General features: G+C 43.5%; 1 protein-coding gene and 1 long non-coding RNA gene across 2 annotated transcripts in view; one reads left to right on the forward strand and one right to left on the reverse strand.

Annotated features, from left to right (window-relative positions):
- LOC136853476 (uncharacterized) overlaps positions 1-23,137 on the reverse strand; it is a 159,093-nt gene that overhangs the window by 66,919 nt on the left and 69,037 nt on the right. The gene's annotated exons all lie outside the window — the stretch shown is intronic.
- The window catches only part of NC2alpha (negative cofactor 2 alpha), a 103,046-nt gene that overhangs the window by 30,976 nt on the left and 48,933 nt on the right, over positions 1-23,137 (forward strand). Inside the window, exon 4 of the mRNA XM_067129083.1 lies at positions 6,039-6,271. Coding sequence (XP_066985184.1) covers positions 6,039-6,271 — 233 coding nt within the window. The remainder of the gene's footprint in view (positions 1-6,038; positions 6,272-23,137) is intronic.

Here is a 23,137-nt window from a genome sequence, read left to right on the forward strand (position 1 = left end):
AAGATTGAGCGAATTACAGGCTTTGGAAGGTTCTGTCGGCTTTAAGAAGGACTCTGCGATCTGCTCCTTTAAGCCTCTCTTCTTAGCAAAGAACGAGAACCCTTCAAAACCTTGGCCTAGGAGTTTTGAGGTCAAGGGACTCTCTGCTATTTCAGGACAGGAGCTAGAGCACACTCTCTGTCCAGTAAGAAGCCTTAGATGTTATCTGGAGAAAAGAAACAGCTCGGAGGTAACACTGAAAGTCTTTGGTGCTCTGTCAAGGATCCTTCAAGAGCAATTTCTAAGAACGCCCAGGCTTTCTTCATTAAGGATGTTATCAAGGAGGCTCATCTTTCTTGCAAAGACGAACATTTACAGCTCCTAAGAGTGAATGCTCATGAGGTGAGAGCCATAGCTACTTCTCTGGCTTTCCACAAGTCTTGGTCCCTCCAGTCTATTGTGGACTCTACGTACTGGAGATGTAACTCAGTGTTTGCTTCTCATTATTTGAGAGATGTTCGTGTTACGTATGAGAAGTGCTTCTCTCTAGGAGCTTACGTATCCGCGGATTCGGTGCTGGGTCAAGGAGCTGAAGCTAATCCTTTTTAGTCTATCTATTCGGTTGTTTTTCTTTTATTGCGTGGTTGTGTTTTTATGGTCGGCTGGAAGAGTGTGGAGATACTCTCTCTTTCATCTCGTATCACTAACAAGGTTAGGCTTGGTCAGGTGGTCGGGTTTGGTTGTTAGCTCCTTGTAGTTTTATTATTACCTAGCTCTGTCATGTAAGAGGGATAGCCCCCATTGATATGATTCAGGTAGAGGGCTCTGTCTTGTAAGTGGGTTAATCTCCATTGACACGATCCATAACAGGCTCTGTCATGTAAGTGGGTCTTCCCCCATTGATATGATCCAGAAGGGCTGTCAGTCTTAGGTCTCTTCCTCGCTGAAGCTCTTGAGGCATGCAGACTCATAGACAGTATCCATGAAGTCTTCTGCCCAATCAGGTAAGAACCATGGTTTTTGTTTATCCTACAACATATGTTGTTTTCCCATTTTTTAGTTATTAGCTGTCTCTTGCCCTCCTCCAAGGGTGCCAATCAGCTAAGTATATATCTGACGGGTAAGTTGCATGTACAAAAATGATATTTTTATGATAAAATAAAGTTTTGTACATACTTACCCGGCAGATATATACGATTATGGCCCTCCCAGCCTCCCCTCAGGAGACAGGTGGAAGAGAAAATCTGATTAGAAAACGGGAATGGTTCCTATTCCCGCCACCCAGCGGCGGGTATGGTAGATCACCTGACCTACCTGTCGCGTGTGCCGCGAAATTTGAATTTCTGTCGGGAACGTCGGAGACTATAGCTAAGTATATATCTGCCGGGTAAGTATGTACAAAACTTTATTTTATCATAAAAATATCATTTTTATATTCCATATATTAATTAGTTTGTGAAAAATCTCCATTATGAAAGTTATAATCGATTAAAACAAATAAAAAACAGGTTTTGATGTAGGAAAAACCTATTTTTGGTAGTTGCTGTTGAGTCCTCAAGGAGTTACCCTACCATGGTCTACCAGAGCTCTGTGGTGACCAAACTGATATCAAAGAATTCTCTTTTAGCTGGTCTGGTGGCCGGGTATTGTGTTGTAATAAACTTTAACACATGATACAGTATGTAATGGACTCAGAGATATGAGGGCACCTTCCCTTATCCTAGTGAAGCTGAACCCGGTTTTCCAACGTCAAAACATGCAAGAAGAAGTGATTATTGCGCATGCACGTCCACCATATTGTTGACAAATGGACCACCACAGTACCAGGAAACCATTACTCTTTGTTGAAGGCAGGGTTATAGATATGGCTGGAATTGTTTGCTTCTGACGAGGTGCTGAGTAATCCTGAGTAAGCTAAATCGCAAGGCCACAGTTTCCAGATTTTACTATCAGTTTTATGGCCCTGGGCGTGATATACTCGCTCACTGTTTTGAGTTCGTAGAAGGCGGTTTTCATTAATCAGCACTTCTAGTCTCTCGATGCAAAAACAACCCTGGCTTCATTATTGTTCTCTCTCTCTCTCTGTCTCTCTGTTTATTTTATCTCTCTCTCTCTCTTTCTTTCTATTCTTTCCCTATCTAATTTACCTAAAACCACTCGGTCACGCTATCTCACACTGCCCTCAGTGTGACAATAAAACTATAGTTCAAATGGATAATTGTAAACTTCACACAAAACAAAGCATTTTACATGATTGTCCACAATCCAATACTTTCAAAATATTGCACAAATTGTGTCAATGCACCAATGCTAAAACATCAGACTAATAATATACTGTAGAAAATTCATAGATTATACAATGAATTATCATTCAAAAGAAATATTCATACATACAGTAAACCCCCCGTATTCGCGTTCTCATGATTCGCGGACTCACACATTCGTGGTTCTCTGTGGAACATATCTAGCCATTATTCGTGGAAAATTCGCCCATTCGCAGTATTTTTCACTGAGAAATATTTACTAATTACTGTATTTTCATATAATTTTCATGAATAAATGCACTTTTTGTGATAAAACTATTAAAATACTCAGGTATATGCATTTTTTCTGTGTTTAAACTATCAAAATGGGCAGTTCAGTTCTAAGTGTTTTTAGAGGGGTTTTAAGTATTCGCGGATTTTAGCTATTTGCGGGGGTGTGTGGGACGCATCCCCCGCGAATACGGGGGTTTCACTGTACAATGAATTACCACATTGTAAAATGGTTAACTGCAATAGTGAATACACAATGAAATCAACAACATATAGAGAAATTGGCAATAAATCATGTCTATAAGAACATTATTCTTCTTCCTCGGCCCTTTTTATTTCTTTATAATCTTTGCAATATTTGAAATCACAACACGTTTGACTAAAATTGCAAATACCACAGTTACAAGTAATATTGCATATTGAGGAGTTTCCCTTAAGCACTCTTAGAATTTTTACTTGCCCTTATCCTGATTTTGCAATTATCTGATGGGCCTTTGGCTCTATTAATCCGGATAATTGAAGGATTAGTTATGGCAATTGGTGATAAAAAGGAGTCAAGTGTTACTTGGTTGACCCTCGATTCATTTTGTCAACCTAACCACAAGATATCAAAGATTTCCCTAATCCTTGTCTCTCTCTCATTAGCTGATCATACATTGTGAGCATGGTAACTATGTATGTTCATCTATCCATATATGCTTGTATCCTCTAGTATTTATAGTGAGTGCCTATTGCCAATTATTTATTATTTATTTATAAAAAATTATGTTGCATGTTTAATTTTGTCTGATTGTTACATTGTTTAGACTACAGTAATAAGAAGGAAGTTGTTAGATATATTCTGCTGAAAAAGTTGAAGGATTAGGACAGGTTGCTTCATAATTTTGGCATACAATATTTAGCAGGTCAAACTTGTCAATTATTTTTTCAATTGTTATATTTAACTGTAATGTTATTTTACTTCATAAGCATTTTTGGACATTTATGTCGACAGCTGTATTCCATTATGAGTGTGTTTGAACATTGTGGTTTTGTTATTTAAAAACTGGCAGTTTATGAGAATTTAGTAAAAAGAAAAAAAATGCACACAGTTTTTAAGGTTCAGACAATTTCTTTGCCTTCTATACATTGTAGTTACTGCCGTAATGGATATGCACTCTTGACAGTTTTAATATACAATTACTGTATATAGTACCAACACCAGCAACAATATTTACATAAATATTAGGAGATACATCAAAGTACTGGTTGTTGCAATGTAAGTTTGGCTGAAGAAGTGTTAGTTAAGGCAAATTATTACCTGTTGTCTACTGTTTAGAAATCTTGGATTAGCTAAAATACGCTTGGTGAGCAGTATTTACCATTTATAACTACAGCATGCCTATACAGTCTGACCTCTTAAAACCAGCACCCTTGGGACCAGGTCACTGCCAGACCACAGAAAATCCCAGATGACAGAAGTCCCCTAAAAACCCCCTTTGTAAACAAAGTCTTGCCAGCTCATTCCACATATATATTACTGTGTTATCAAAAGTACAACAAAGTTTATGAATAATCACTGTCATTTGTTAGGTTTAGTTCCTTCTGAAAATTTTGGCTTGCTCCATGAGCATCTCCCCAGAAATGCTTATGCCTTCGCTATGTCGGAGCATAAACCACTTTATAAGCAAGCGCACTGCTAAATTCTGATCTGGCACCTTTTATTGTTTTCCAGCACTTTCAAACTCATTGGCTTTCATTTTAAAAAATATGGAGGAGAGAGGAATATCCATTTGCAAAAGTCAAATAATACAGTTGTGTTAGGAGTAATGATAATTTTAAAACTTATTTTACGGACTGTATGCAATTATATTTCATGCATTATTGTCATATTGTTATATTATAAAAATATGAATAGTGTGATTAGGTGCCATTTGCAGTCTTGTTTACATCTTAGAATCATTGGCTGATTGCATTTTACTGACATCATCATAGCCATTAGTTGCTATATGAAATGCATTTTGGAGACTTTTTTTTTTTGTAAATTATCAGAGCTGGGTTTAAAAATGCAACTTATTTATTTATAAATGCAGTAAATTTTAAAGGAAGTAAAGCTGTTGTTTTGCCAGTATTGGATGATGCTTTTGCTTCTTTCAAAACATTTTGTGGCCTGCGCATTATTCGTTTCTTCAGCCACAGCTACAACTGTAAATTTAGTGCATACTTTCGTAACACTTTCCTCTACATTGCTTGAAGGCTGAGTAACAGTATATCTTACTTTTATTTATGGAAGTCACCAGCAAACGGCTGTTTCTCAATTCATTAGTTTATGTCAGTACTTGCTGTTATTTATGCCAGTGTCTTGCATGCAAAAATCCAAAAACTGAAACGTGGCGCAGCCCTCATAGCCGCCCAAGAACTAATGGCGGCTGATTCAAAAAAGTCCCGGATCACATGAATTACTGGACCATGGAGTGATGGATTTATGAGGCTGGACTGTATAATGAATTATGGAAGTCACACACAGCTCATGCTACCATCTTTGCTCTTCACTGTTTTTTACAAAGCCATGAACAGGGCTTAAAATACTTTTAAGATGTTCAGATGGTGTAGTTTTTTTACAACATAACTTTTTAACATGCATAAATGATACAGGAACCCAACCCTCATGTATGTAGAAAAGTCAAAGTATTACATACTTCAGAGGAAACTGTATTTACACAGTACTGAGCATAAGAAAAAGTAATAATGATATACAGTATAATGTTCATTACTACATAATATTCATGCTTTTCTCTCTGTCACTGAATACTATGTAGCAAAGTGTGATATAAAGAACATAATGAAGTGGTAAAAATTATAGATACAAGATTTTTTATTTATGGTAGACTGCTTTGTTAACGATGAATAATGTAATAACATGAGTTTCAAGTTTTGAAAATAATAGAGCATGAGTAAAGAAAATGTGGACACAACAGATTGATTCATTAGATAACAGGCTACAATGGTCTGTCTCAGATTCCCACTCCTGAACAGTTGATCCTCCTCCATATATCCATCCATACAATGTGTGGCTCTATATGCATTTAAACCCTTTGGTGCAGATAAGCACTGAAAAAGCACACATAATTACCTTGTAGATAATGGAAAATCAAATAATTCAGGGATTAATGTATGTTCAGAAAGCACAACTATAAGTCAAAATGAGCCACGAAAGGCAGCCAAAGAAACAAAACTATTTATTATGTAGTAAAAATATATTAAATATAACTCTGTTTTGTTTTACACCAAGGAAAACTATGATATATTGAACATACATAGTTTGACATGGAAATTTGAGTTGTTTGTACTGCAGCGTATTTCTTTCATTGAGGTAGACCTGATTTTTTTTTTTTTTTTTTTTTACAGACAATCCAAGTTTGAAAGCTGACAGGTGAAAACTGGGCATATGTTATTGTTGGAGATGTACTTAATTATGGAAACAAATTGTTTGACCTCAGTTGTGTCTAGTTTTACAAGTTCATTAGTTGTGTCTTTCAACAACAGGAAACAGTGCATCATGGCAGATAAACGATTTGACTTTCTGCAAGAACTGGTTGCGTCTGTTGCTGATATTGGTGCTGATGGTGAATCAGATGCTGGCCCTCCAACGCCATCTACTCCTTTGACCCCAGTGATAAACTTACCTCCACAGGGTGTAGGACTTCACCCTTCAAATACTACTCTAGCTCATCCTTTGTCACATGTTAACAATCATCCATCAAGTCCTACAAATACAGGTACAGTGCTCTATTTAACTGACCTTTAATGAATGGCAGGGCTCTTTATGATCCACATTAACAGTGTTATGAAACCCCCTGGTTCAGCTCTTATGGGTACTGTTATTTTGCACTATAGTATTTGATCGAATTTTGTGCAAAAATATTCGTATCTCTTGAATGGGCCATAAATGACTTATGACAACGCTAACATCTCAGTCCAGGATAAAAGGGAGATTAGAGTGACTTGAGATTTCATGGGGAATGTACTACATCTCCCTGTCCCAGTACATCTTGTATATATTTGCTCATAAATATACTCAGGGATTGGTGTTGGTTTAAGTTGGTTTAATTGTGATGTTGCACAGTACAAAATACATTACAAGAACATGTATAATTCACTGAAAGTTACTACATCTCCCCATCCCTGTACATCTCCTAAGTATTTTACCATAAATATAGTCTGGGATTGTTGCAGATTTTAGCTCTGATGTGATGATATAATGTGAGCTGTAATTGTAATTTGTTCCGATACAATATACAAACCATCAGTCCTTTACATTAGGAATTACTTATGGCAAAGCTGGACACGGCTGTTAAACTCTTGAACAAGGTAGTTAGGCAGTAACTACTGTCAGGTAGGCGGGGAATACCCGCCTGCCCGGATGTAAACATTCCAGTTTGCTTTCAGCCGTCATGCGTTGCAGACATGTTTTTGGATCTCTTTGCCCGACTGTCGTTAAGCTCTTTATTATCCAGGTGGGATTTTTCTGTATTTTTGTGTATATATTACATGTGTTTGGTATTTATTAATATACTAACCCACGATTTGTGATAGCCTTGCATAGGCTGTTGTTCCTGAGTCTGTGTCTTGGGTTTGACGGCCAAGGGCATATTTAGAGGGGCGTAACAGAGTGGTAATGCTTCTCATTCAGTAGCCCTTTATTTAGGTACTGAAGGCGTTCCCCTGTATGTTAGGATATACTGTATTAGATTAGGATGTAATATCTTCGCTCCCCTTCATTGATCGGGATGCAACAAATTTGCTCCCCTTCTTGGGCTTCTGCCTCCGTGTACAAGGGCATGACTACTTCCTTTCTACTTGTGCTGAGTGTTGTTTTCGCCGCCTGCGCTATGGAGAGTTGCGGGTGTTGTCAGTAAGTTTCGCTTCAGCGGCGCCATTGGCGGCCTCCCCTCCTTCCTTCTCTCTCCCTGTAGGTTCTTCCTTATCTCTCCTTCTCCCTCTTTGCTCACTCGTCGGGCAAAGACCACGAGGGGGTGGGGGGCAGGTCTTCTCAGGGGCCTCCTCTCACTATGTAGGGCAGTTCCCCTTGGAGCGAGAGGAGTCTTTCTCTGCTAATCATCTATGCTTTTTCTTTCAGGTTGACACAGCATCATAGGCACAACAGTAGTTAGCTGGATATCTCAGTTGGGATGTCTTTACCTGAAGGAGCCCCGACATTCATACGGTGTTTGCTTCGTGATCGACCACAGTACCTGGTTGGAATAGCATACGTATTCACATTCTCACGATTTGTGGACTCTCCCATTTGCAGGTTTCTCTGTGGAACATGCATACACATTATTCACAGAAAATTCGCCCATTTGCGGTATTTTTCACTGAGAAATATTCTCTAATTGCTGTATTTTCATATTTTCATGACTAAATGCACTTTTTGCAATAAAACTATTAAAATACTAGGTATAAGCATAGCATTTTTAGAGAGTTTTTTTGTTTGAACTATCCAACTCTTTGTTTGAACTGTCCGACTCTGTTCCCACCTATGTGGATCGATCGCTGTCATTACTGCCTTCATGTATGCTGTGGCACTGCCTCTGGCCAATCTGTGGTCCATCTGCTCCTGCTGTTTCCTGTGTTATGCTCCTGTTGACTAGGCGACAGTCTCTGGGCAGCTCTTCCTGGTCTCCTGCTGCAGCTGTCCTGATTGTTCCTGTCACTGCTGGTGACGTTCCTGGCCATTGCTGTAGCTCCTGCCTTTCGAACCGCTTCCGTAGCTCCTGCATCGGCTGTCCTGAATGTGCCTGCTGCTTCTCCTAGTGGTTGTGTCCTGGGCTGCTTCCGTTGTGATCCTGCCTTGCTGCCCTGGAGGCTATGATGTTTCGTGTCCACCATCTTGTAGAAGATGTCGGAGTGAAGGTGAAGGAAGTTGCCCTGTGGAGGTAGCCGCAGTCTTCTTCAGCTTATCTTCGACTTCGTCGTCTGCTGCCTCTTCCCTTTCTCTCCTGAGGTTCGAGGGGGCCCTGGGAACTGGATAGACCTCCGTCAACTGAAGGAGAGGAAGGCTGCTTCTTCCCCCTTGATGTTCTTGGATGTCTAGGGACTGCCTCCTTCCGAGGAGGCAGTGGGTCTCTTGTTGGTTCTTCCCAACCTTCGGGTTCGGGAACTGATTCACATACCCCTGGGTTTTGTGTTTCGGGAGCCATAGGCACACAGGCCTCGGTTTGCACTCCTGTTCCCAGTCCTAGAGGTTCCGCCTCTAAGACGGGTGCTACTTCGGCTGCTCGTTCACGAGCCACTCTGAGTGCTCGAGGAACACCGTTCAAGTGTTCAAAAGTCTTTGTTTATTTTACATAGTAATATATTTACTATATAACTGTGGATTTTTATTACACATTCTGCGGAATATCAAGTATCCCCATCTGGTCTGGAGAGTACTCTTCCCAACCCAGTTCAGGATCAGTGTGAGAGAAAGGGCCGAGGCACCCAGGTGTCTCAGCTCTTCCTGCCAGCACCGCAAGTGCTCCCCGAGTGCTTACCAGTGCTCAGTTGGGTTCCCAGCCTGGTGTCTCGATCCTATTGGTTCAAACACCAAAAGCAGCCGGGAAGAGGTTCCCTTCGGGAGTCCTGCGGGACTTCTAAGGGACTGACTCTCTTCTGGGAGACAAGTTTCTCTCGCTGGCTCTTCCTGCCCTCAGGCGGGAACCAATTTGCATTCTCCTCTGGGGCCTCGTGTTTTGGGGGCCGCGAGAGCGCAGCCTTGAGAGGCCGTGCCATCGTTGCCAGTCTTAGAAGTCTGCATCTGAGACTAATTCTGTGCTTGGCTCTTTTCGGTTTCTTAGGAAACCAAAAGCAGCTGCTCCCGATTTTTGGGAGTGTCATATGTCATTTGAATTCTATGAATCGAGCGTTTTCCTGGCGAGAGGCACAGGACAAGAGAAAGTGCCAAGACCTGGGTGTCTCGGTGTCGAGACCCGGGTTTCTCGGTGCCGAGACACCTGGGTATCTCGATACTGCCTGCCAGTTGCTTCGGTTGCTTGGCCGGGTTCCATCCTCGTGTCTTGAGCCTTAAGGGTTGAACATGCAGGATAAGACACAGAATTCCCCTTCAAGTCTTCTTCTTGAGGGGCCTCAGCCTCAAAGGAGTTTAGAGTTCAGGAAATTAGTGCTAGTTCACTGCAGACGAGTTCCGCCCTGTCCGGCTCCAGCTTGGCTTGGCTCGGCTCGCTCAGCTTGCTTGCCCTGCCCAGGCCCTGGTCGCATTCGCGAGACTGGCTCGGCTCGCCCCGCTTGCCTCCCAGTCCACTGCTTACCACCCAGTCTGGATCTCGTTTGCGTGATTGGCTTGACTCGGCCCCGCTCAGTTTTTCCGAATCGGGTTCTCGGCATTGTACGAGTGAACTTTCTGCTCTTCTCAGCAAAGCGCTTTGCCATGGCACAAACGCTCTTCTTCCCCCGTGGCAATAATCTTCTTCGGTTGATTATCGCTCATGGTCCGCCTGTCCTACTGATCTTACTGGCAGGACAGTTAGGGGTACTCTTTCTCTTCATCTGTTCTTTTTTCTTCTCGGGTGTTCTGAAAGGTGTGAGATGGACAAAGAGAGCTCTGACGAATTTTTCTTTCTTCGGGGTTCGGCTGCCTGGCGTGCTTTCGGTGTTGGTTCCCCGATTGTCTCTTAGTACAACCAGGTAGCTGAGGAGGGTTTCTTGGGATCTGTCAAGGTCTCCCTCCAGGGAGAGAGGTACAGGATTTTCATGCTTCGAAAGCAGCGAGAGTTTTCCTTTTCAATTTGCGATCGCCCTCGTTTCTTGGAGAACTTCGTGCCGATTCATCAATGCGAGGATCCCCGGGACAGGACCGTGGCTCCCCCAATGAATAATCTTCATCACTTGCAACCCTTGCAATTCCTGAAGGGGCCGAGAGTTTCGGGGGCCTCCGCAGCTCTTCCTTGTGGGAGCATTCTCGACCAGATGAATACAGGTAGTGCTCGAGTTACGATGATTCGACTTACGATAATTCGCCCTTACGATGGGGTTAGCAATTAATATCGATACGACAATATTTGGAAAATTTGCATTTTTAAATTTCACGGGTGACTGGCGCAGGCAACAACGTACAGTCAGGCAGCGTATGGTGTACGATACGTTGGGCCGAGAGGCTGGAATAGGTACATTAATTCAATGAGTCGACCTCGCTTGCTCTCGTTGTGCCGGAAGTTAAAATAGGTCAGTGTTCGTTGGCGATTTTTGTGCTTTTGTAAATACACCAAACTCTAAAACTCAAATTTGTATCACTATGTCTACCAAACACCCAAGTGTGTCTTGTGCTGGTAGTGCGAAAAAGAAGAGGCAGTCTATCACTCTGGAGCAGAAAATGAAAATTATCAACCAGCGTGCCGCTGAAAAGCCAGTCATGGTAATCGCGACGTGATTTAACATCTATCTCAGTCGACGGTATCCACCATCCTTAAAGACGAGAAACGGATAATGAACGCTATAAGGACATCTGCTTCAGTTCATTCGACACTTATATCAAAGAAGAGGATAGGACCTTTGGAAGAAATGGAGCAGTTACTGGTCACGTGGATGGAGGACGAGATACAGAAGCGTATGCCACTCAGTCTCTTAACCATCCAAACAAAGGCACGCATGCTTTTCGATGAACTGAAGAAAAACTATGATGATAACCACAACAAAAGTTTTGTAGCAAGTGCTGGATGGTTTCATCGCTTCAAGAACCGTCAAAATTTTCATAGTGTGAAAATTGGCGGTGAAGCAGCATGCGCTGACACCGAAGGAGCCGCTAAATTCAAGGATATTCTGCAAAAGATCGTCACTGATGAAGGGTACTTGCCGGAGCAGATCTTTTAATGCCGACGAAACAGGACTGTATTGGAAGTGTATGCCTCAACGGTCCTACATCCATAAAGAAGCAACAATGATGCCTGGGTTTAAGGCATACAAAGATCGACTGACTCCTCTGCTTGGGGGAAATGTGGCTGGGTATAAACTTAAGCCACTCATGGTTTATCACTCCGAAAATCCAAGGGCATTAAAGAGAATCGACAAGCATACGCTTCCTGTGCATTACCGTCATAATAAGAAAGCATGGATGACTGCAATGCTGTTCGAAGACTGGTTTGTGCGATGCTTTATTCCAGAAGTGAAAGATTATTGTAGGGAAAACAAAATTCCTTCAAAATTCTGCTGATTCTAGACAATGCTCCCGGCCACCCTCAGAACATCAGAGATATTAACGAGAATGTAAAAGTTGTGTTTCTGCCACCAAACACAACTTCTCTCATACAACCCATGGATCAGGGCGCTGTGGCTACGTTCAAGGCCTATTATCTTCGGAACACGTTTGCTCAGGCTGTTCAGGCTACGGATAATGAGGAGAAAGATCTCAGAACTTTCTGGAAGGAATTCAATGTTCTGAACTCCATTATGAACATTGGAAAGGCGTGGAAGGAGGTAAAGAAAGAATGTATGAATGGGGTTTGGAAAAATCTGCTACAAGTGTATGTGAACTCATTTAAAGGTTTTAATAAAGATAAAGAAATTGTGGAAGTTAATAAAAAGATTGTGACACTTGGGAGAAGTTTAGATTTAGAAATTGATGAGGAAGACATCCAAGATCTTTTAGATGTGCAAGATGTAGAGCTAACAGCAGAAGATTTAATTGCACTTGCAGAAGAGAGAAAAAGAGCAGACGAGGAAGAAGAAATTGAAGAAGAGCCAGAGCGAAAGTTTACAACAAAAGCACTAGCAGAGGTTTTTGCCTCATTTGAACATGGACTGAAACTTTTGAGTGAAATGGATGGGAACATGGAACAGTTTGCTAAAGTTGAGAGAGCACATCAAGACGCTGTTGCATGTTACCAAGTCATTTACGAAGAACGAAAAAAACACACTATGCAACTGACGATGGAACACTTCTTTAAGAGAACAACTCCAGTGGCATCGCCTTCCGCCTCCCCTACCCCCACCCGCACCCCTACCCCGACATTTGAGCCTCGATCCCCTTCATCTCTTAATTTTGAAACACCTGAACTAACAGAAGAAGAAATACTATCCGAAGAGGAGCGAGTTGATGATCCTGAAGCTTTATCATCCTCCTCCTCTTCCGATTTTTAGTTATCTGTAGCCATGAACATCCTGACACCGTTCACGTGAATCACGTGTGCCGACAACAGACCGAATCTTGGTGAGTACCCGTTACAGTACAGTCTGATTCTTTTTCTTGTTGTTCAATTTCATTTTATACTGAATTATCATAAGTCAGTCTGCATTGAGTCTGCAGAATTAGCTGGTATTAATAATTACTACTCTACCATATATGTATAGAATGTACTGTAGGCTAGCTACTGTTTACGTATACGATTACCATACTGTACGCTGTCCTAACTCTGGTTAGTTTTATTCAATTTCTCTTTATACTGAATTATCATAAGTCAATCTGCATTGAACCTGCAGAATTAGCTGACGTTAATAATTACTATACTGTATATGTATAGAGTATACTGTGTAGTGAAGGCTAGGCTACCATATATGTATACATGGTACTGATTACCCTAATGTAGGCTAGGCTATATTCGAGTTACGATTATTTCAACAAACGATGGGTTTTTTGGAACCTAACCCCATCGTAACTCGAGCACTACCTGTACTTTTCTTCAGACAAGTTCATTCAGGTCGAGACACCAAGCTTCTCCCCTTCCTGACAGAGTATGAATCTTGGGGTCGTGCTGACTGCAGGTTGTTCGGACTCTACTTCACCCGGCTGGGTTCTCTCTCTGCTTCCCCTTGCTATGAAGGGTATTCTTTTCTGCAACAAGAGGTGGTGATCTTGGGGGACACCTGCTGGTTTCCTCCAGACAGTCTCCTGATGGATCCACGATCCTTCACCTTTAGGATTTCTCTCCTTGGATACCACCATTCTTGGAGAGAACCCTGCCATCTAGAGATTGGTCCTGTCTGGGAGTGGGTCTTCCTATTCCATTCCGTGGGCAATTCTGGTGCTAAGATGAAGGACTTGGCCCAAATTCGGATCTCCGGTTTCGTAAGTTCCGAGTTGGCTAGACCCTTAGGAATGAACTTTTGCTCTGTTCTGCCTTTCTCTTTCAGAGATTTGCCAGATACCACGGTAATCAAGGTTTGTACCAGGGCACTGCCTCGTCCTTTGGACAATGGGCAAGACCTATGGGTCTTAGTCATCTCAGCACGACCTTAAGTTCAAGCCAGCCCTCCTCATCTCCTAAGAAGTCCCAGGCTTCAGAAGAAGATCGCAGAAACACATAGCCCTCTTCTTCCCTTCTGGGAAAGTGTGCATAACGCTGTCTCTTTCCACCCTCTTTTCCATAAGGGAGGAGGGCAGAAGGGAAGAGAGAAAGAAGTATCAACCGGGCAGAAGTTCTCCTACTGCAGGTGCCTGGATGAAATGATACTTTTGTTTTGCTTATAACCGAAACGGTTAACAACAGCTGTTTTGCTTGTATTTCAGCCATCGTAAGGTAGTAAACAGTTACCGTAGTTATGTTACAAATGACATTAGGTAGAATAGGATTGCTATATTTTTACATTACACCCTTATTCGCTATGGATAAAAGATCAGCAAGGAACTATACTGCTACATTTAAGCTGCAAGTTGTAGCTGAAGCTGAGAAAACAATGTTCAAGCTGCTAATGACTATAAATTATCATACATCGGCAACATGGGGGGGTTCGCATCCCCCGAGAATACAGGTGTTTACTGTAGTGGCATTCGTCAACAAACAAGAGGGAATCGTTTTTTCCTCCTGTTCCATCTGTTGACATTTGCAGGTACTCAAGTGTTCTATAGCACACTCGATAGCTCAGTTAACCAGATACATTACCGGCGGGGATGTATTGGTAGGCGAGCTCAGCCTCGGGTTTGAGTGATTGGGACGGAACGTGCTCTTCACTCTTTTCCTCAAGAAGATTCATGAAGAGACTGTTCGACTGAGAGATCCCTACTGTCTTTCTGTTTGCCCCCCGGTACAACAAAGATGGTAGTTTTCTCGCACCTTTGTACCAGACCCAGGGCCGATATGGTGAGGCGTGCTGTCTTTTTGGGAAAAATCGATTTTAACACATACAACTTACCTGTTAGTTACATATAGCTTTAGTCTTTGACGTCACGGCAAAATTTCAAAATGCGCGGCAGCGCCAGTCCGAATATCGGGTGATCGCCCTTACCTGCCCTCTATCGGGGTACCAGGAACTATTCCAACATGCTTCAGAATAATTTTGCCGTCACGCCGGCGACATTGTTGTCGGTACTCGAGCGAAATTTCATTGTTTCTGCCTACATCGAGCTGTTTTCACTTGGTGAAGTACTCTCTTGTTGGTTTGCAGCTTTGCCAGTTTATTTTTGTCACCTATTTAGTCAGGTTTTCTGATAATTATGTCAGATTCTGGGTCTTATACCTTTAGGGTATGCAGCAAAGGCTGTAAGACGAGGTTGGTCAAGGCTAGTCTTGATCCTCATTCAATTTGTGTGGCTTGTAGAGGTCAGGAATGTTCATATGAGAGGAAGTGTGATGAATGTGTCAGTATGACTGAAAAGATTGGAAGGCTCTATCTAAGTATGTAAAGAAACTTGAGAAAGATAGAGCCAGGAAAGCTTTAGCTAGAAGTTCATCTTCTCTCTCTCAGAAACCGAATCTCCCTTAGCTATGCAGGAAACTTCTATTAATATCCCCGTGGCTACTAATATTCCTATTCCTGACTCTGATATCCCTGAACCCGTTACATCGTGTCTGAGTATCAAGTCCAGATGGACGCCAGATTTAACCTTATTGTGGGCGCCATGGAGGATATTGGCGTTAATGTGAAATCCCTTCATGAGCGTATGGATTCTTTCCAAAATATTGTGAATAATTTAAGTGCAGTGCAAAGTGTTAGTGTGGTGGAGGAGGTGGTTGCTCGGCCTACTCTCGTTCTCCTAGACCTAAGCCTCTGTCAAGCTCCCTGCTCCTGGGAGAAGACATGCTGAAAGTCCAAGGGAGGCGAGTGGGGTCTGCTCACGAGCAGCCGCCCCTCGAACAGTCCTGTTGTTTCCCAGGCTGTTTCGAGCGCCGTTGGAAAGGCGACTCAAGGAAGTGTCTTTCTTCAAGCTCCAGTGATTCTCCTGCAGAGGCTGGAGATTTCCGACGAGTCTAGACCATTGAAGAGGTCCAGGAATCTTTCGCCTTCAGCGGTTCAGAAGAAGAAGCCATTTCGCTATCAGAGCCTTCCTGTAGTTTTTGGGAGAGTCCGGAGAGATTTTTGTCGTCAGAAGAGTCTTCTCCCAGGCGCAAGGCTCATGTGCGTAAGAGTTATAAGACTTCCCATTTGGTATTGCCCAGCGTTCCCGGTGTTTCTCCTTTGGTTTCACGTGAACCTATTGTGGCTTCTGCGCCTCTTCCTCATCACGATCCTGGCTCTACTGATCATCGCTCCCAGTTGATCCTCGTCTACTCATGACTTTCTTGAGTGATGCACAAGAAACTTGGAAGCATTCTTTGCGGGCTCGAAAGGCCTAGTTCTTCTCCAGCAAAGCCTTCTGAAGCGTGTTTGATGCCTCCTCCTTCGTCTCGAGCTCGAGCGCCCAGTACAAGGCTCCTCCTCGATCTGTGTCTCTTGATCCTCCTTTTGTTTAGGCTCAGGATCAAGCTCAGACGCCTAGTCAGGCTCAGGCGCCCTCAAGATTTAGCGCTCTCTCAGGCTCAAGCGCCTCAGGTAGCGCCAGGTGAGGCGCCATCCCAGGCTCCTTTTGTGGCACCAGTTCAGGCTCCTCTTGTGGCGCCTACTCAGGCTCCTACTCCTCCTTCACAAGATGTGTATGTCCAAGCGGAAGGTCTTTCTCCTATTTCATCTGAGGAAGAAGTTGTGGAAGAGTTTCCTGTAGACAAAGCAGACTCCTCTCGCTGGATTATAAGAAGCTTCTTCGCTTTATTGATAATTTTCCTGAGGATTTTGCACCTGCGGCCGGCTTCCCCTCTCTCAGTACGCAAGAGACTCAAGCCTTCTACCTCTTCCTTTATGAAGTTAGTGCTTTCTATTTCAGCCAAGAAGGCATTAAAGAAAATGAACTCCTGGTTGGAAGACAAACGTGATCAGGGAAAACTACTTTCTGCTTCCCTCCTTCCAAGCTTTCTACTAAGACGAAGGCTTGCTACGATACTGGGGAAGTTTTCTCTCTGGGAGCTTCTGCCTCCTCTCAGGGAGACTTCTCCAGTCTCGTTGATTCTACTCGCGTTCTCTGCGATGAACTCGGCTTGGATTTTCTTCTCTCCTTCAGAGTTGGACCACCTTTTGAAGAACGTTTTCCGAGTTTTGGAAGTCATCAGTTTTATGGACTGGACTATTGGCGCTTTGGGTAGGAAGGTAAAGTCTTTTGGTCTTTCCGCGCATTTCGATGATTTCTCTTCTGTTATGTCCTGCTTAGATAAAGGGATTCGTGATGGTGCGCCTGAGTTAGCCTCCATCTTCAAGTTAGGAGTTCTTAAGAAGCGACAACTTTGGTGCTCTTTGTCGCCAGGAGTTTCTAGGACTCAAAGATCGGCTCTTCTTTTCGCACCTCTGGATAAGAAGTACCTTTTCCCTCAAGAACTTGTAGCCAAGTGTCTAAATCCCTTACTCAGAAGTCCACACAGGACCTTTTGGCGCAATCCACTCGTAAAACCAAAAGCTCCTCAACCTTCTCTGCCAGCGCAAACTCGTCCCTCAAGTTAGTCAAGAGAGGCCCTTTCGTGGCAGGCCCTTCAACCGTACAGGATCTCAAGTTTCGGGGCAAAACAAGATTTGTCTCCAAGGCAATCAAACCTCAATTAAAAAGTGATCTGCATGTCCTCCATGCACTAGTAGGAGCCAGACTTCAGCAGTTCTGGCAAATTTGGGAGGAGATCGGAGCGGACCAGTGGACCACGTCCATGCTAAAGGAAGGATATTCTATCCCCTTCCTCAAGAGGCCCCCTCTTGCAACAGAACCTTTAGCTTTGACAGCATATTCCAGCAACTTAGAAAAATGCTCGGTTCTGAGTGCGGAAGTAAACTCCATGCTTTTAAAAGGAGCGATAGAGATCGTGGAAGAAGTCAACTCTCCAGGCTTTTACAACCGCCTTTTTCTTGTTCCAAAGGCCTCAGGTGGCTGGAGACCAGTCCTGGACGTAAATTCTCTCAACCTTTTCGTGGAGAAAACCAGTTTCTCGATGGAGACGACGCAATCCGTCCTCAATTCTCTTCGTCCGGGGATTGGATGGTCTCAATAGATCTGCAGGACGCTTACTTTCACATTCGATCCATCCCGCGTCCAGGAAGTTTCTTCGCCGTTTTCCAGGAGAGGACTTATCAGTTCAGGACTCTGTGCTTCGGTCTGTCCACAGCCCCTCAAGTATTCACAAGAGTTATGTCCACTGTTGCCAAAGCTCTTCATCTCAGAGAAATAAAGATCTCTCTCTATTTAGACGATTGGCTCCTTCGTTCCCAGTCTCAGTCTCAGTGCTTGGAGGATTTGAAAGTAACTCTCGACTTGACACAGAAGCTAGGACTTCTAATCAATTGGAAGAAGTCTCACCTATCTCCCTCACAATCCAGAATCTATTTAGGAGTGAGACTGGAGACAGTTCCTTTCTGGCTTTTCCGTCAGATCAAAGAATCTCGGACTGTCTCGCAAAAAGTCCAGAACTTTCTGGGTATGGATACCTGTTCCGCAAAGGCTTGGATGAGCCTCCTGGGAACTCTGGCGTCAATAGAAAAGTTTGTCTCCCTGGGGAGACTTCACATGAGGCCCCTTCAATTCTACCTCAGGGAGCAATGGAACAGGAAAACGCTTCCAGACTCCTTTTCCTTTCCAATCTCGGACCTTATCAAGGAGGATCTAAGGTGGTGGTTAGATCGAAGAAAATTAGAGAAAGGTCTCTCTCTATTTCCGTCGAACCCGAACCATGAACTGTTTGCAGACTCGTCAGAAGTAGGATGAGGAGCGACGATGGGTGTAAAAGAAATTTCAGGTTTGTGGAATGCGACGGAAAAAGAATGGCACATCAACAAGAAGGAGTTGAAAGCAATCCACCTGAGTCTCGTGCACTTCCTACCTTTCGTACAGGGACAAACAGTTCTGGTTCATTCAGACAGCACCACAGCGTTGTCTTACATCAAAAAACGGGGGCACTCATTCTTACTCCCTCAGCGAGGTAGCAAGAGACCTCCTTTTGTGGGCAGAGAAGCACAAGATTCTGCTCCTAACGAGATTCATTCAAGGAGCCCTCAACGTGAGAGCGGACTCCTTGAGCAGGAAGCATCAGGTTCTGTCCACAGAGTGGATTTTGCACGAAGAAGTATGCAAGTCACTGTGGAGGCTTTGGGGTCAACCTCTGGTAGACCTGTTCGCGACGAACAAGTCGAACAGGCTCCCAATCTTCTGTTCTCCTGTCCCGGACCAAGCAGCCTTCCAGACGGACGCAATGCTACTGAATTGGTCGGGTCTGGATCTTTACGCCTTCCCGCTGTTCAAGATGTTAGGTGCGGTGTTGAGGAAATTTCAGCACCACTCCAACACCAGAATGACGTTGATAGCCCCCTTCTGGCCTTCCAGGGATTGGTTCCCAGTTCTCATGGATCTCTTGATGATCGACTTCCCGAGAAACCTTCCAAACAGAGTAGATTTACTCAGACAGCCCCACTTCAGGAGATTTCACGAAAACCTGTCAAGTCTGTGGCTAACTGCGTTCAGACTATCGAACGCCTACTCAGAAGCAAAGGATTTTCAAGAAAGCGGCTCAATCCATCGCTAGAGCCAGAAGACCGCCTTCGATCAAGGTCTATGAGTCCAAGTGGAATATGTTTAGTTCATGGTGCAAAGATCATGACATTTCCTCTTCCAGAACCTCGGTGACGAGATTGCGGATTTTCTTTTGTTCCTCGGGAATAAGAACCTTTCTGTATCCACACTTAAAGGTTATCATAGCATGCTGGCTACTGTTTTTCGTCACAGAGGTTTGGATATCTCTAATAACCAAGATATAACGGACCTTATTAAATCCTTCGGTACCTCTAAGAGGTCAGATGCTAAAGTTGTTTCGTGGAATCTTGATGTAGTCCTGAAGTGGCTTATGTCTGAGAAATTTGAACCTATGGATTCTTCTTCTTTAAGAGATCTTACGAGGAAAACCCTCTTTTTAGTTTTGTTAGCTACAGCTAAGAGAATCAGTGAGATCCACGCCTTGGATAAGAGAGTAGGATTCTCTGCTTTAAAAGCAATTTGTTCTTTTTAAACTGTTTTTATGGCCAAGAACGAGACCCCTTCGCACCTGCGTGGCCTCGCTCTTTTGAGATTCCGAGTCTGTCGGAATTGGTAGGTAAGGAGCAGGAGAGGTTCCTCTGCCCAGTCAGAGCCTTGAAATATTATTTGCGAAGACTAAAGATATTAGAGGTCCTTCGGATTCCTTATGGTGTTCGGTCAGGAACCCTCTTAGACCGATGTCCAAGAATGCCGTGTCCTTTTTTATTAGGGATCTGATTTCTGAAGCTCACTCCAATATTTCAGAGAATGATTTGAAAATGTGTAAAGTGAAGGCTCACGAAGTGAGGGCTATCTCTACTTCTCTCGCTTATAAAAGGAACCTCTCCTTCAAGATATTGTGCAAGCAACCTACTGGAGATGTAAGTCTGTATTTGCTTTGCATTATCTCTCTCAAGTGCAGACAGTGTTTGATGAGTGCAGCACGTTAGGGCCCTTTGTGGTATCTGGCACGGTAATGGGTAAAGGGGTAAAGGAGGATTAACCTACCTTTACTTACTTGTTTTTTGGAGTGTGAAGGTTTTTACGGTTGTCTGTGAGGGTAAGTGTTGGATAGTTTTACCCCACAGTTGGTTTTGGTTTTTATGGTTATGCTTTTTCTTTGGTGTTGGGTGACCCTTTGTAATTCATTATGTTTGTGCTGCGCCTGAGCAGGGGCATACTTGTGGTATTGTCACGGCCATGTCCTAGGTGACTGATACCCAGCTTAAGCAATCTGCGACCAGGTCATTATACCCCGCGGTTGCTCTAAGGATAGCAGGTTACTGAGGCAGTAACTGTGGAATCAGCTACCTTAGTAGGTGAGGAACTAAGAAATTTTCTACATTAATAACCTTAACGTTTCCAACAACTCTTTTAGCTGTCATTGCCCCACCTCCTAAAGGTGTCATTCAGCTATATGTAACTAACAGGTAAGTTGTATGTGTTAAAATGACATTTTTATTCTAAAATAATGTTTAACACATACTTACCTGTTAGTTACATATAATAGTTCCTGGTAAAGCCCACCCTCCTCCCCACGGGGTACAGGTAGGCAAATTATTCTGAAGCATGTTGGAATAGTTCCAGACAAACGCTGGTCTTTGCTCCCTCTGATAGAGGGCAGGTAAGGGCAGCTGCATCACCCCTGAGGACTAGCTTTCCTTGCAAGCACAGACTTTCGGACTGGCGCTGCCCGAGATCGACAGGTTTTGAAATTTTGCCGTGACGTCAAAGACTAAAGCTATATGTAACTAACAGGTAAGTATGTGTTAAACATTATTTTAGAATAAAAATGTCATATTTACGTTTTTTCAACAAACTCTCAACATAATTTGTCTGTTTTGCTACCAAGGGGGTTAACAAAAATAGCAGCAAAATAACATTGCTCAAAATGAAGCAGCCAAGGAAACGGTGTTGTTACAGACAAACGCTAGAAGACTTTGTCTTTTGCTCGCCCAGCGTGATAGCTCTGCTTTGGAGGCATCGAGAAGAGTTCTTGACCCAACCTCCTGTAGCAGCTGCACAAAAAGCAGTTCTTCAGGCAGTTCATCCCTGTGTGTTCAGGACTGGGAGACTTTCCAGCTTTCCTTGCAAGCACAGACTTTCTCACCAAGTGACTACGGATATAGCTGGATATCTCTTGAAGTCCTCTGCAAACAGTTCCAGGGACTGGATCCATCTTAAAATTGATTTATTTACAGTAAGCTGGTTATTTACATTGGTTGAGTCAAGGTTCAATTAGTAAAAATGAACATTATACAAATGGAACTTCTTCTTGGGTCAGAAAAAAGTTGCTCTTCAAGTCTGGACTTCAACTCATCTTCTCCGCTATAAAATATGATACCAAGGCGTTGCAAAAATTCTCTCCGTTTTCAAAATGTGAAGAACGGTGTTAGCGGCCCTTGCAACCTAGTCTTCTATCTGAAGAGCCGAGCAACCATCTCCTCAGTGCGAGATTTAGCAACAGATGGGAAGCTTCTTCTCCTCTTGCTGTCCCAGGAACTGTTCCTGCTGGGTAGCTTGTGACTCTTGTTTAGGTTTGCCTGTCCCTGCTGCTCTGCAACCTGACTTGTTGCTGTTACGAACCTGACTGGACGAGTCTCGTCAGACAGAGATGTGCCAAAAACAAAGGAGGCTTAGGACCATCTCCCATCTTGCTCTGGCCTTGGTGTAGAAGATGGAAGAACAGGTGAAGGTGGATTAACACTTTTTTCTCCTCAACTCCTTCTTGCTGTCCCAGGATGTTCGGGTAGTGGACTCTGAATCCATCCCTCTTAGGACCATCTCCCCATCTTGGCATCTGATTAACACTCAACTCCTTCTCGGATGTCGTAAGGGTTCCATCGGCATCTATTGTCGGGTTCGAGTCCTTCTTGTTCCCCTCCTCCTTAGCTGTGGTACTTTCCGAAAAGGCTTGGCATTCCTAACCTGGATGTTGACGTTTTTGCTAGTACTATCTCCCAAGGAAGGAGTGCCTAAGGACACATCTTTCTCCTGGCCTTCATGAAGCGATCAAAGGAGGTACTTGGCAGCTGGCGATGATGATACCGGTACTTTCCAACAGAGAGCTCACGAAGTCAATGGCTTACATTCCGGAAGTTTCTGTCAGTCTGGAAGGAAGATGTGGTCTCATAGACCACACTCTTGTCCTCTTCCTTCGGTCTTGCCCACAGGCCCTTGGAATCTTTTTTCCTTGGTCCTGTGGTGGCTGCTCAACAGTTTGTGTTTTCTTACCCGGCTCCTTCACAGAGGACTAGTAGTATCTTGCCTAAGGTGTTGGTTCTGGAAGTGAGAAGGATACCGAGAGTGACTGGACTCTCCTCTGTCGTCCTCCTACTTCTCCTTTGGGATGAGAATAGGACTCGAGCTGACACTTGCTGGATCTGGTGTCTGATGCGGTAAGACTACACATGGAGCACCCGTTCTATTTTTCTTCTAGAATCATAAAAGCAATTCTGCTCCTTCCCCTAGCAAGGAGAGGAAGGAGAGACTGGCAATAAGAAAAACCCTATCTCAGGTTTTCCTTACTGTCTGTAACTCTTAGATTCTTCCAAGCCTACTGTATTTCGGATGAGTTACGTTTCCTCACTCATGCGAAAAGGTCCAGTATCTGACATTTGATCTTGCAGTTCCTACACTCCGATCAATATGTCAAGAAGCATGGTACTCCTTGCTCTTTTGACCAGGAGTAGCAGCCCAGGTGTGCAGAACTCCAATCAATTCAAGAGACTCACTCAGATTCCTCCCTCCAACCAGTGAGTCTTCCTAATGTAAAAAACCGATGGTTTGTATATCGTGTTGGAACAAATCACAGTTTTTAAAAGTAAATTGTATTTTTCCTAACTATACAAACCTGAGGTCC

Source organism: Macrobrachium rosenbergii, chromosome 27 (genome assembly GCF_040412425.1).
Source record: "Macrobrachium rosenbergii isolate ZJJX-2024 chromosome 27, ASM4041242v1, whole genome shotgun sequence".
Taxonomy (NCBI): Eukaryota; Metazoa; Arthropoda; class Malacostraca; order Decapoda; family Palaemonidae; genus Macrobrachium; species Macrobrachium rosenbergii.